The following is a 15,209-nucleotide window of genomic DNA, read 5'->3' on the forward strand; positions in this document are numbered from 1 at the left end:
TTGTGTGTGGTATTATAATTGTATGTACTATTGTAATTTGTATGGTATCTGTATGTAGTATTTGAATGATTGTAACTGTAGCGTGCGATGCACACTACGAATGCTCTTAATCATAGCGTGCGGCACATGCTGTTAATACTCTTAATCGTAGCATGCAGTGCATGCTGCTAATGCTTTTAACTACAGCATGCGGTACGTGCTGCGAATGATGTCGATTGCTCATAACTGCAGCGCGCAGCAGACGCTACGAATGCTTATAACCACAGCATGCAGTGCGCACTGCGAATGTTGTTGATTACTCTTAATTACAGCATGACGTGCGCACTATGAATCTTTGTAACCACAGCGTGCAGTGCGTTCTGCGAAAACTCATAATGGCAGCGTTCAATACACGTTGCGAAAGCACTTAACCGCACCGTGCGGTGCGTGCTGTTGATGTTTTATGACTTTTAACAGCTTGCAGTTATGCAGCGTAGAATGTGTGCTACGGATAGCAAATTTACACGCCGTAGAAAGTCATATTTGGTCTAGTGCCAGGTTAATTAATTGATTCGATGAAAGATCATACCAATTTAGGAGAATAAGTTAGGGTGGATAATTAAGATGGGTCAATTGAGTTAGACGATTTGGCTAGATGAGTCAAGCCAAATGATTTGATTTGAGCAAGTGAGTGGAACACTCCAATCGAATTAAAAATTAGATTGGGTGAGAGGGTTAGGCAATTTGGGCAAGTTAAACACTCGAATTAAAAATTAGATTTGATTTGATCATCATTTTATGCTCGTTTCGTCCTTTGCATTTTTTATTAGGGTTAGTCACAATTGAATTTAATAAAATAATTTAAAACACTGACAGTTTACTTAGTTTCTAATCCTCCAGGGTCAATACATCTGAGGCATAATTACTGGAGGTATTTGTCCACTAGTTTTTCTTTTTTTCGGAACTTTTTTGAAGATAAAGAAACCTCTTACAATTTACGTATACAAACACAAGTAGTAACTTTAAAGCATGTATACAATAACATAAAAGCAAACAAACAAGTTGTTGTTGGTCGGTTCAGAAGCCCCTTAATGTCAAGCACCCCTCTAGTGCTTCCTGGTCACATGAACAGAGCCTTGTCACTTTTCTTCGAGCACAGTGCGGTTGAGTATTAGAGAGAATTGGCTATTAAAACCTTTGTTCACTGTTGCTAATATAGAGTCATTTTGGGCACCTGGACTCGTCCTGAGCGCCTTGACCTGCCTCGAGCGCTTGGATTCTGGCCTCATCTGATCCAAATAAGTCACAACTTATCATTCTCGATCATATCCTAGTCCGAGAGTCTAGATCCTTTATGGGCACCTAGACCCGCTTGAGGCGCCTGGTTCCAATAGGGGCCCCCGAATCAAATAAGAGCATCCAGTTCCAATAGGGGTGCTAGGATTCATCCGGTTTGGATGGCTGCCTTTGATTTGTGTCTATCATTCCCAAATCTTGCTTCCAACTCTAGGTTCCTGTAAGACAAGCATTCATATACAAACTAGCAACCTAGCGTAATCATATAAGTTTACCTGACGTACTAGACTTACCTTTTTCTTAGAGGTCACTCCTACAAGACTTTACCAGCTATGGGTCACTCTCTTAGGATTAAGTTGCATTTCTATAAGTTTATTTGACCTACTAGGATTCATTCTTAGACTTGCTCCAAGACTTTACCACCTATGGCTCACCTCTTAGGATTTCCCTTGGTCAAGTATCTAGTCACCTTGATGTTCTTGGATTTACTAGTCACTTGGAAGACAACTCACGCCTGCCAAACATCTGGTCATCTTGACCTTCTTGGACTTTTTCCTAACATCTTATTCTCACTAACCTAGTAGGTCTTTTCTTTGTCTAACCTCTAGTTAAGAATTTCCTTTTTTTTCAACCTCTAGTTAGGATTTTCCATTGCTAGTCATCCTGTCAAATTTTGACCTGACTGGACTTCACTTTGCTAGTCATCCGATCAACTATTAACCTAATTAGACTTTTTTTTTGCTAGTCATCTAGTCATCCCAAACATGACTAGACTTCTCTTTTCCGATCATTAAGTCTTGTTTAGATTAACTCTTGGTCAAATTGACTAGACATTGGTATATTATCAAACATCAAAACCTTGGAAGCTGATTAGACCAACAATATTCCACTTTTTGGTATTTGATAATTTTCTTAAGTTAGGCTTAGTTCTTAAGGGTGGTTTTATGCCAAATTGAGAGTTACTAGACCTTTTAACTTAAGGTTCACTCCCCCCGTTTGAGATACAACAAAAATCATAGAAAATTTCCTAAGGACCACCTTAAGCACTGCAACAATAATAATTTTCAAAAAGTTTTCAAAAATATTTCCAAATGTCTTAAATTAAGTTTATGGAAATTTTTGAAAGAAACATATGTAAGTACCTCGGGATAGTTTTGATGTGATCAACTAAGCTAAGTTAGGTCCTACAGATTTGATACCGTGTGTCTAATTGTAAAGAGACTTAGTAACACAAGAAGTCAAGCAGAAAACATAGAGAGAGAGAAGGATGACATGAGAAGATAGTCGACAGACTCAGTGCATCCAAGGGATGAGAGGCTGTAGAAAAGTACACCGGTGGACGAGAAGAACGCGCATGCGCATTTGAGGGACAAGAAGTCTAGGAGGAAACCTGCTTGAGGAAAAGGTCAGAGTTGCGTTTGGGTGAGCTCAACTCTAGAAGACCAAAGCATCACCAAAGTGAGCAGAGCAAAGAATGGTTAACAATGGAAGTTAACTATTTTTCGATGAATAGTGCTCGAGGCACCTCGGATCGGACTAGAGGCACCTTTGATGAAAATTGCTGAAGGCGCCTCTGATGGACTGGAGGCGCCTCGAATGAAAAGTAGCCGAGGTGCCTTCAGCTGATCAAAGGTTCCTCCAAAAATAGTAGTTGTTGCGTGGAGATAAGGTTTTATCCACTTAGAGTCTCCTTATATGTTTTTGGAGGCATCTCCAAGCCACGTTAGCAAACAGTAACTTTTTCTAGAACACTATAAATAGTACCCTAGAGCTAGGAGTTCAATAACAATCACTGTATTAATCTTCTGAGTTGTTTTTGAGCTTTCAAAATCTATAAGAGGCTACTCAGACTTCACGAAAGAGATTTTTAGTAGAGCTTTTCAACTATTTGGCTTAACGACCTCCTACATTATAACTAAGTAAAATTTCCTTAGTCATCTTACTTTTTTATGTTATTATTCTTTATTTTAATTAATTGTTATCTAATATCATGGCCTTGTTAAAAAAAATAGAAGCAAGAGAAAGGTCTCAATCTTGAGCTACTAGGTGGGGGGCAACTTTTCGACGAGTCGACTAAACTCTGCCTTATGGTCTATTATACTATATGTTAGAATTTGAGGGATGTCCTAAGGCAATCACCTTATGATTTTTTATATTTATTTGATAAGTATAGATTCACTATTTGAGTGCATATTATATGTTTGATTGTTTTAAACTCATTTACTAAATGTCCATAATATAATTCACAGCATGAGAGAATTTGTGATTGGATCGCAACTGCTGATTATCTCTACATGTGCAATTATGAATATATTAAAATTTCTTAGTCATCGAATTGATGCATTCAGACATCATCAATTCTGTATGACTAGCACAGGTTATACTCTTTGGTTCGGCCAAGCGGTTGTTTTCTCACTAGCTGGAGACATTGGGATGTCGAGAGTTAAACGTGGATGCTGGTTATGGTAACTAGTTCATTGGAGTGAGTCGCTGTAAGACTTTATAGGGTTCTCTACATATATATAGATATGTCTGTGAAGTTCTTACTGTAGCACGAGTGCAAATTTCTTTCGACTTGAGGTATACAAGTAATATTGGTCATGGAGATTATACTTTGACATCTTAAACAAGCATCTCATTGAGGTGTGGACCCGGGATGATTGCGTATAAGTTTAAGTATCTGAAGGTGTTTGGATAGCCCATAGAGGATTCACCGCTCCTTGCTAGGAGATGTATACCCTATGATCACTCGTTAGGATTATTACTTAAAGTCTTTGGTAAAAACATCATATGTTAAGAGTGTGAGACTTTTGTATACATGTATGAGTAATTTAAATCCGTAGAATGAGGAAGTATTACTTGTGCTAGGTGTGACGTAGTCAGCCTAGTGGGGACAAGACATATAGACCATGTCCTGAACCAAGTAGGTAAAGATGAGTGAAAGGAATAAGGCACAACTCACTGTAGCTTCTGAAGGGTTAGAATTAATTCTAAGATCAACTATGATTTTATGACTAATTGGAGATCATGATGTACTACTAGGTGCCACTCATGATCATTTTATAATTAAGTAGTTAATTATGGATGACCAAGATAAATCGAAAACCTATTGGGTCTCACGCACTAACGAGTCTCTAAAAGACGTAAAATAAGTTAAAGCATAAGATTCTTAGATCAAGAGATAAATGTTTGGTTGGACCATACATAAGATAAATATGGAAATATTTGTCATAATAGAAGCGTGCATGGGTCACATCTCTTATGGAAGAGTCGGACCATATTTGGTTTATCATGAATTAGTCATGAACCAACTTGGTTTAGTTTAATGTGCTAATTTTTGGTTAAGGGATAATGTGTTGGATTTCGGCTTTCTAATCCAACTCATTAATGAGGGCTATATTGATATGGTTGAGAAGAAATTATACACATGAGATCATTAATTGGCTTGTAAGATTTTTGGAAAATATTTACCTAATTTCTCTTCTCCTTTCCCTCTCCCTTCTCTCTTTGCTATCACCAACAAGGGGAAGCCCTTCCTCTTATTGCCGTGACCTCCACAAGGAAGAAATCTCTTCCTTGTGTGCTTCCCTTCCTCTTCCTCATGATCTCTCTTCTTCGCTTGTGGGTAGTAACTTTTGAAGGAGAGGCTTATACTCAAGGAGTTGTCTTGAGGAGCTTGGCGTGGATATGAATAGAGGTGAGGTTCGACAACGTCGCTACGGTTGATACCCTTCTCGTTACAGATCATCCGTAAGGTACACATAGCGTAAATTTACTTTTCGTAAAAAATTTAATTATGTGATCATATTTGACATGCTGTATCCTTATATGCATGTGGTGCATGTGATGTTATAATTTAGGAATTATTATTATTTTATTTTTCGCTACGCATGTTTACGAAACGTGTTTTATCACATATCGCATCGGGTATATCCCAACACTAGTATCAGAGGTTGATCATTTTGGACATTATCGTAAAATTGTTTTATGATTCGTAATTTATGTTGTAATTAATTTTAAAATTTTTCTAGAATTATTAAGATTTTTATATTTTTAGAAAGTTTTCTAAATTATTAGGAAATTCTATTTTTGGAAAGTTTTTGATATAATTTCAAAAAATTAAATTTAGAAATATTCTGTTAATTTAGAAATTATCATTTCTGGATTTTTTCTAAACTTTCAAAAATATTCTATTTTTGGAAATTTCCTAATTTATTAGGTAATACCAAACATGGAAATATTCTAAATTTTTAAAAAAAATCTAGATACGAGATATTCTAAATTAAATTATAGAATTAATCTTTTCTGGAATTTTTAGATTTATTAAAATATTCTATTTTTGAAAAGTTTCATAAGTTGTTAGGGAATACCAAATTTGAAAAGATTTAGAAAATAATAAAAAAATATACTTGAGATATTCTAAATTAAATTATAGAATTAATATTTTCTGAAATTTTGAGATTTATTAAAATATTCTATTTTTAGAAATTTTTTAAATTGTTAGGAAATACCAAATTGGGAAAGATTTGAAAAATTACAAAAGAAATCTAGATTTAAATTATTCTATAATAAATTAAGAAATATTAATTATTTATTTTCTAATGATTAGGAAATTAATTTGAAAATTTGTTTCTAAAATAATTAAAGATTCTTGATTGATAGAAAGATTCTAGATGAGATATGTTAATTAAATTTGGAAATTAGTTTCCTAATTTGATTAGATAAATATTTATTTATTAAAATCAGATTTATAACATATTTTTATTTCTAAAATAGAATTATAACATATGTAAATTTATGCCATAAACATACTATATTGTATGTCATGTATATGTATTAATTATGGCATGATTAGATTTTGTCATGTCTGTGATGTGATTAGATCTTACCATATGTATGATGTGTCATGCTATGTCATACATGTGATGTGTCATGTCATCATGTAAGTCATGCGTGCGACGTGCCATGTCATCATTTATGCCATATGTGTAATGTCATGTAGATAGAATTTTACATGATGTAGATGAAACCTAAATCCCTTACTTAATATTAAAACATACACCTTCTGTTAATATTGTAAGAACCAAAGTTTGAGTTCTTTTTTGAGTTGTTGGCCAAAGTTAAGCTTAACTTTAAATGAAATATGTTCAAATCATAGAGATGCAATCTTATAATTAACAGGTTAGTTTTAAACTTGAAGCATTGATTTGTTATGCCAAAGCTATGATTAATATGGATAGAGATGAAGTTGGGTGATGTGCATTTGATGTATAATTGTTAATGTGTTAACAATCCAATGTTTATGCGAAGATCAATTAGTTGCTAGCATAATGTGATAGTTGCATATGAGTGATATGCAATCGGTAAATATGTTATCTACCACTATAGATAAGAATGACTTATTGGCCAAAGTCAAGGTTATTCTTATATTGGTGGATATCAACTCACTTGGAGAAAACCTACAATCTTCTGAATTCAAAATAAGGGTATTTGAATTTGATAAATAAGTGAGCTTTTATATAAATTATTTACATAAATAAAATCATGTCTCTTATACATTCTCATTTTTTATTTCTAGATTAATCATTTAATTATAACTTCTGTTAATCTGTGTTCGATTTTGGACTCGAACAAACTGACTGGGCCGAACTTCTTGGGCTGGTTTTAAAATTTGAGAATTGTTCTCAAAGCTGAGAAACTAGCTTATGTCCTTGATCAACCTCTTCCCACCAGTCTTGATTCCGATGCAACTGCGGACCAACTATTGGCCCTTTAGAAACATAAGGATGATTTTGTACTTACTAGTTGCATCATGCTAGCCGCTATGACTCCTGAATTATAGAAACAGCATGGGCATTTGGATGCTTATGATATTGTCTATCATCTTCATAAGCTACTTGATGAGCAAGCTAGATCCAAAAGGTTCGAGGTCTCCAAACTTCTCTTTTGCTCAAAGATGCAGAAGGGTTCTTCTGCAGTACAATACGTATTAAAGATGAATGACTACATAGAGTGTTTAGCATCACTCGGTTTTACGATGGATCATGAGTTATGTTTTGACTTAATTCTACATAGTTTACCGAAAAGTCATTCACAATTTGTTATGAACTATCGGGTGAACAATTTGGAATCGACAATCCCTGAGATGATGAATATGCCCAAGATTGTGGAGCCTTCTGTTAAAGGTGAACATAAAATTATGATGTTAGTAGACTCCTTTAAGAAAGGTTCTAAGAGGAAGCCAAACATCAGGCTAAAGGGAAGCGCAAAAAGGCCAAGATAGTACAACCGACACAAAAGGGCCCATGCCATCATTGTGGCAAGATGGGACACTGGCGAAGAACTACAAGATCTATCTTGAGTCCATGAAGAAGAATAAGGCATCTGATGCCCCATCCTCTTCAGGTATTTTCGTTATTAATTGTCATGCTATTTCTCAAATACTTGGATATTGGATACTAGGTGTGACCCACATATATGTAATGATATACAGGGGCTAAGGAATAGCAGAAGACTCGTCAAGGGAGAAATAAGTTTGTGAGTTGAGAATGGAGCAAAGGTTGCTGCAGTCGCCATCGGAACATACTTATTAAAGTTTCCTAGTGGACTTGTCTTAGAACTAGATAATTGTTATTTTGTTCCAGCATTAATAAAGAATATTGTTTCTATTTCTTTCTTAAATAGAAAAGGTTTCCATATAACTTTTAGTAACAATTATTGTTATATAACCTTAAATGACATTCTTTATGACACTGTAACTTTATGCAATAGCATCTATGCGTTAGATATATCTAATGACATTCTCAATATCGAAAAGAGCAATAAACGTGCCCGAATAGATAATCAATTAACCTCTTACTTGTGGCATTGTCGCCTTGGCCATATAAGCAAGAAACGCATGTCTGAATTGCAAAAGATTATAGTTCTCGAATCGTTTGAATTAGATACATTTGATAGATGTGATTCATATTTAAAAGGTTAGATGACAAAGTTACCTTTTTCTCGAAAGGGTGAAAGACTTGATGAGTTACTTGGGCTCGTACATACCAATGTATGTGGATCAATGATAACTCATGCATTAGAAGGTTATAGCTACTTCATTACTTTCATTGATGATCACTCTCATTATGGGTATGTGTATCTAATGAAACACAAATATAAAGCTTTTAAAAAGTTTAGAGAATTTAGAAGTAAAGTAGAGAAACAACTTAGTAAAAATATTAAGATACTTCGATCCGATCGAGGTGGTGAATATTTAAGCAAAGAGTTTTTAGATTATCTAAGGGACAATGGTATATTGTCTCAATGGACTCCGCCTTATATGCCACAACATAATGGTGTATCGAAAAGGCGTAATCGAACATTGTTAGACATGGTTAGATCAATGATAGATCGTGCAGATCTTCCCAAGACCTTTTGGGGTTATGCACTCATGACAGCTGTTTAGTTGCTAAACAAAGTCTCGATGAAGGCAATCTCAACTATTCCATATGAGGTATGGACTAGTAAGAAACCCCTCATATCTTATTTGAATATATGAGGATGTCCTACTTATGTGAAGAGGACTATATCAAATAAGTTGGATGCCAAGTTTAATAAGTGTTTATTTATTAGATACCCTAAGTAAACTAAGGGTTACCAATTTTATCACCCCTTGGAACAAAAAGTATTTGTTTCAAGACATGCTACATTCCTAGATAAAGAATTTCTCTTATAGAAAGTAAGTGAAAGTATAATTGAACTTGATGAAGTTCAAGAGACTCTAATAAACACTAATGATCGAGTGGATCAATCAACCTAACTAAAGTAGTCTAACTAGCTAAATTAGTCTTTCTAAATTGATTAATTTGCATGAATAAAAAATTGTATTTAAAAATTTGGTTTAAATTGAAAATTTTAACACATTAATATTATAAGATTTCTAAAAATATTTTTAATTTAAATAGATGAATAATTTGTAAGGATGGAAATTTAAATGCATTATTCAGGTGATCAAAGGACATACTCATTTAAATCAATCAAATTGCCCCAATATTCTAGATCAACTTGTTTGATCGGATCATCCAACCAAATTGGCCGACCAATTTAATTGGACCTATCCAGTCAATCGACATATTTAGTCCATTCAGACCAAATACTCATCAAAATTTATTAGCTTACTTAAATCGATTAAATTGTCCAACTTAAGTAGTCTATTAGTTGAATTAACTCAACCAGATCAATCAAATCCTTTGGCCAGTCCAACTCTCCCCTAATCTAACTAACCCGCCCGACCCAACATTTTTAGCTCATCAATTGCTTAGCCAGATTAATCATATCTAATTGATTAAACACTAAATAAGTCCTGAAATCGGTTGATTGACTTAGAGATCTCGAAATGATATGAAATCAATTTCTATGTGTCCGTCTAGTTCTCCTGATTGTAAAAATACTATCAAACATTAATTTGCCCAATATATTAAGAGCAGTGATTTTTTAAATATAAATATATTAAAAAACTAATTCATGTTCAAAAAATCATTGATCTCAATATATTGGGCCAATTTGATATTTGAGAGAATTGATATAATCATAAAAACTAGAAGAACTCATAGTATCTGGTTTCACTTCATTCTGAGCTCTCTACGTCCATCAATCGATTTTGGTCGAATGAACCTACATTGATTTTATTTAAGTTCATTCGGCCATAGTTTCAAAAAAAAAAATCACTGCTCTCAATATATTATGTCAAATTGATATTTGATAGTATTTTTACAATTAGGAGAACTAGATTAACACATAGAAATTGGTTTCATGTCATTTTGAGGTCTCTAGGTCCATCAATCAATTTTGGCCGAAATCGGCTGATGGACCTAGAGACCTTGAAATGACATAAAACCAGTTTCTATGTGTTCGTCTAGTTCTCCTGATTGTAAAAATACTATCAAATATTAATTTGATGTAATATATTTAGAGCAGTGATTTTTTGAACATGAATGTATCCAAAAAACTAATTTATGTTCAAAAAATCACTGCTCTCAATATATTGGATCAAATTAATGTTTGATAGCATTTTTACAATCAGGAGATATAGACAAAACACATATAAATTGATTTCATATCATTCTGAGGTCTCTACCTCCATCACCCAATTTTGGTCGAAATCGGTTGATGGATTTTTCAAACAGAATGAAATCGATTCAACTGATTTATTTTTCAGTCGAATTGATTTAAGGATGAGGGTAAAATGGGAAATGGGTACGCGGTTTGGTAATTTTGAAATTATGATACGTGATTTGGATATTTTAAAAACTTATCTACTGGATTCGATAAAAAGCTGTTTAAACTTCAAGGAAATGAACTACGTAAGAAAAATTGATCCTTGGGAAGCAATCGACCATAGTTCTACTGTACTCTATAAATAGGCTCCTCACCTCCATCTCTAAATAATTCATAGTAGGTGAGGTCGGCTCAATGCTAATGAATTCCAAATTCACATTTTTTATAACTGACCTCTCAGATTATGAAGAAGACAAGTGGTCGATGGCCCACCAATACTATATCATTGTCATGAAGACTAAACTTTGCTTTTGATAGTATCAACAATTCATATGTGATTGTAAATGCATGGTAGCACAAGAGAATTCATTCATTCAAGTTTATAGTGCAGAGTTCATATTTTCACATAATAACTAACTATGATTAAGCTAAGATATCATATTTTATTAAGTTGTTAGGCATGATATGTATCATATCATGCCCAATGTGGAGATTTTTGTTAATTCTTCTTTATTATATTTTAATACCTCTGAGAAGTCGAAATATACAATGGATAGAATATTTAAATTCCTTGCAATCTCAGAAATTCACATGAATTGAAATGGGTACAATCTGAGGTCTTTACGTTTATCAGTAAGTTTTAACCGAAATCTACTGATGGACTTAAAAAGCTCTGATTGTACTCATTTTAGTTCCTATGAATTTTAAGATTGCAAGTAGTTCAAATATATTATCCATTATTTATTTTGACTTCTCTGAAGTGTTAAAATGTATTAAGGAAGAATTGCTAAAAATCTTCATGTTGGGCTTGATTCGATACATATTAGGACCAACGTGGAGATTTTTATCAATTCTTCTTTATTACATTTCAACACCTCAGAGAAGCCAAAATAAATAATGGATAGTATATTTGAACTCCTTACAATATCAGAAATCCATAGATATAGAAATTGATACAATATGAGATTTATAGGTCCATTAGTGAGTTTTAATTGAAATCTAATGTTGAACTTAGATATCTTTGATTGCACCTATTTCAGTTCATGTGGATTTCTAAGATTATAAGAAATTTGAATATGTTATTCATAGTTTATTTTGACTTCTCTAAATGTATTAAAATGTTATCAAAAAATTAAATAAACCTTTAATGTCGTGGGTCTGATATGATTTGCATATCAAACCTATGTTATGCATGTATGAAGGCACTGCTTGCATAGAAGAGAGAGGTGAGGGACAAGAGAATAGAGAAAAAAAATGATAGAGAAATTTAGATTGGTATAGAATAGAAAATGGATTTAAAATGATACGTACTTTGAAAAATACTAAAATAGTATGCACTTTTTAGTGAATTTGTCGAAATTTAAATGCAGATTTCACGTGATCCAAAGGCACACGCGGATTCATCCGAATTCAAGTATTCAAATTAACATACTCGTTTAAATCAATCAAATTGCCGCAACATTATTGATCAATTAGTTTGACCGGATCATCCAACCAAATTGGCTTACCAAATTGACCATTATAATTGGACCAATCCAGTCATCAAAATTTATTGGCATACTTAAACTGTGCAGGTTAACTAGTCCATTCTCAAGCTGGCAGTGTCCGCAGGTCGCCATCTCCATCGGTGCAGGAAGTAAAAAATGATTTTGCTCGCCCGGAACATCGGTCCCACAGCGAGGTAAAATGAGATAACTATGTATGATGTATCAACTCGGCTACATTGGTACAGATGCACAATCACGTCGAGAAACTGGCCAGGGTTCCAGTACTGCACTCTATAAATAGGGTCCGCCTCTGCTTATCAAACACACAGATTTTATACGATTAGTAATCCAGTCCGACAGAGCAAGATGCTGGCGCAGTGCTCCTCTTCCTTCTACCCCAAGTTTATGGCTTCTCTCCACACCAACACCACCAATAGCCCTAGCAGTACTCACATTGCCATGCCGCCGCGGCTTCATCAGTTGCAGAAACAACGAATCATGAAGTCCGACATCTTTGAAGATCAAGTGAGTGGCCACTACTCTTAGCTATTCTCATATTAATTAGTTGGTTCATGGCCTGCTTGTTTAATTCTGTGCATGCATGCATGCAGGAGAGTTTGTGCCTGAGACACAGCGACCGGTTGAGCCAAGTGAGGAGGATGTTTGACGACCAGACAAGAGGAGCCAAGGAGACCTTGCTGTTCATAGACTCCCTTCAAAAGCTCGCCATCGACTACCATTTCGAAGAAGAGATTCAAGCCGAGATGCATTCTTTATACGACCAGCGACTCCCCATCTCCAATGGCGAAGCCAGCAGCATTGCGGAAGTGGCCCTTTTGTTCCGGTTACTGAGACAAGCTCGATACCCTGTTTCGACAGGTAACTGAGGTTTATGCTTGTAGTTGTCGACGTTGTATTGCATGATGAAATGAAATGAAATGGGTTTAATTAAACCAATTCCTTCTATCTCTTTAGATGTGCTGCGCAGGTTCCATGATGGTAGAGGAGAGTTCATGGCGTCTCTCAGCAAGGAGATGGATGGGCTGATGAATCTATTTGAAGCGTCGAATTTGAATACTGGAGGGGAATTAATACTCTACAGGGCCAATGAATTCAGTAGCCATCACCTCAGGTCCTACATGGCATCTTTGGGGCCAGAGTTTGCAGTAACTATTGAACATGTGCTGGAGACTCCATCTCATATGACCTTGCAGAGATTCCAAGCCAGGAAATATCTTGATAGTGACAACTTCTATCACAATTTGCATGTTCGTGAATTGGGGGAGATGGATTTCACCATGCTCCAGTCACTGCATCAAAAGGAACTAAAACAAGTCACAAGGTATAGTTTTAGTTTTGCCTAATTTTTGTTAATTAGGGCTACAAATGAGCCAAGCTAAGTTTAATTATTTGTGATGTTCAAACTTGTTAATTGAACTAATTAGTAGATGAAAAAGTTGTTCAACCTTGATTTGGTTTCTTTTTAAAATCCTAATTATTATTTGATTGATTTATTGTTGATTGATTATATTTGTATATGTATATAGATGGTGGAAGAAGTCAGGATTGGGCCAAGAGCTAGGGTTTGCTCGGGATCAATCCTTGAAGTGGTTCACTTGGACAATGACATGTCTACCAAACCCTAAATTTTCAAGTTATAGGGTTGTTCTCTCGAAGATCATCGCATTTGTTTATCTTCTTGACGATATTTTTGACGTGGAAGGATCGATCGACGATCTCCATCTCTTTGTACAGGCCATTGAAAGGTATTTAGTCACGTTTATTTCACCAACTCATAGGATCAAATTTTTTTTTAGAGTGATCAGTTAATTGTTAATGACTTTTATGACCATTGCAGATGGGATCACTCTTCAATGGATTCACTTCCCAACTACATGAGGGTATGCTTCAAGGAATTAAATAGCACTATCAATGAGATTGCCGAAATTGTGCTCAAGGAACATGGATGGAATCCAATCGAATATCTAAAGAAATCAGTATGAATTGTTGTTCTTTTTGTAAAATATGTTTTAGTGTTTTTATTATCATTGAAATTTGGTTAAAATTGACTTTGTTTTGTAGTGGATACAATTAAGTAATGCATTTTTAGTGGAGGCAAAATTGTTGTCGAAAGACCAAGTCCCGACAATGGATGACTACATGAAGATTGCCACAATTACTTGTGGTGTTCCTGCAGCCTTAATGCACATGTATTTTCTATTAGGACATCGCACGACGAATGATCTCTGTGAAGATCTGCCGAGTCTTATATCTTGTCCTTCGAGAATTCTTCGACTTTGGGATGACTTGGGAAGTGCAAAGGTAGATATATATTTTTTAATTTTTATGATTCTATACTAGCAAAAGGATAATGAATTTATCGTGTATGATAATTAGGACGAAAAACAAATTGGGAGGGATGGCTCATTGTTGATTTGCATGATGAAGGAGAACCCACATTGGTCGTTAGAAGTTGCAAAGGAAAAAGTGATGCAAATGATAGATGAAGAGTGGGAGGAGCTCAACAAGGAATGCATCAGTTCATCGACCTCAACATTCTCTCAAGATTTTGTGACGGCTTGCTTGAATAGTGCTAGGATGGTGAGGGTGATGTACAACTACAACGAGGAGCATAACCTCCCCATGCTTAAGGAGTATATAAACTTATTGTTGTTTAAACAAATTTAAACACCTCTCATATATTTAAAATGTTAGAGGTTAGTAGTTAATGCTATTAAAAATTCATGATGTGTTGAATGAATCCTCCCTTTCACTTGTTTTAATTGATTGTTTTGTTTGGTCTAGTGGTGGACCCAGAAATTTCAAATGTGATTTACAATTGACTTATACAGTCTCTCATTTTTTGATAATAATTCATGATATAATTATTTGATAATTTACTAAATATATCTTTTTCAATAAATGTCATCATAGAGTCATTTAACCATTGATCATACATTCTATTGCAAAGTCGATTCTTCACAATCTTCATAACTGAAAATGCTCTATCTACTATGGAAGTTGCAAACGGCAAAATCAAAGCCAATGTTAAAAGCTTGTAAACCAATGGATATGCTGTCTTTTCTATTTTCCACCACCAATCGAGTAATATCACTCAACCCCTTCAAATTTGAAAACTTAATATCTAATTGAACATATAAAATGCTAAACCTGATTTGAGAGTTCTAA

General features: G+C 34.6%; 1 protein-coding gene across 1 annotated transcript; it reads left to right on the forward strand.

Annotated features, from left to right (window-relative positions):
- Positions 1–12,363: 12,363 nt before the first annotated feature.
- Positions 12,364–14,708, forward strand: LOC122026775 ((3S,6E)-nerolidol synthase 1-like). The gene is made up of 7 exons (XM_042585495.1): positions 12,364–12,545; positions 12,632–12,899; positions 12,996–13,362; positions 13,568–13,786; positions 13,879–14,017; positions 14,103–14,342; positions 14,418–14,708. Exons 1-7 carry the CDS (start codon positions 12,387–12,389, stop codon positions 14,706–14,708), a joined length of 1,683 nt encoding a protein of 560 aa, XP_042441429.1. The 5' UTR covers positions 12,364–12,386.
- Positions 14,709–15,209: the final 501 nt, after the last annotated feature.

Source organism: Zingiber officinale, chromosome 10A, assembly GCF_018446385.1.
Source record: "Zingiber officinale cultivar Zhangliang chromosome 10A, Zo_v1.1, whole genome shotgun sequence".
Lineage (NCBI taxonomy): Eukaryota > Viridiplantae > Streptophyta > Magnoliopsida > Zingiberales > Zingiberaceae > Zingiber > Zingiber officinale.

Coding starts and splice junctions, on each gene's coding strand:
- LOC122026775 (XM_042585495.1), top strand. CDS start 12,387: ATGCTGGCGCAGTGCTCCTCTTCCTTCTACCCCAAGTTTATGGCTTCT. Junction 13,787..13,878: donor TTTGTACAGGCCATTGAAAG/GTATTTAGTCAC, acceptor TGACCATTGCAG/ATGGGATCACTCTTCAATGG. Junction 14,343..14,417: donor ATGACTTGGGAAGTGCAAAG/GTAGATATATAT, acceptor TATGATAATTAG/GACGAAAAACAAATTGGGAG.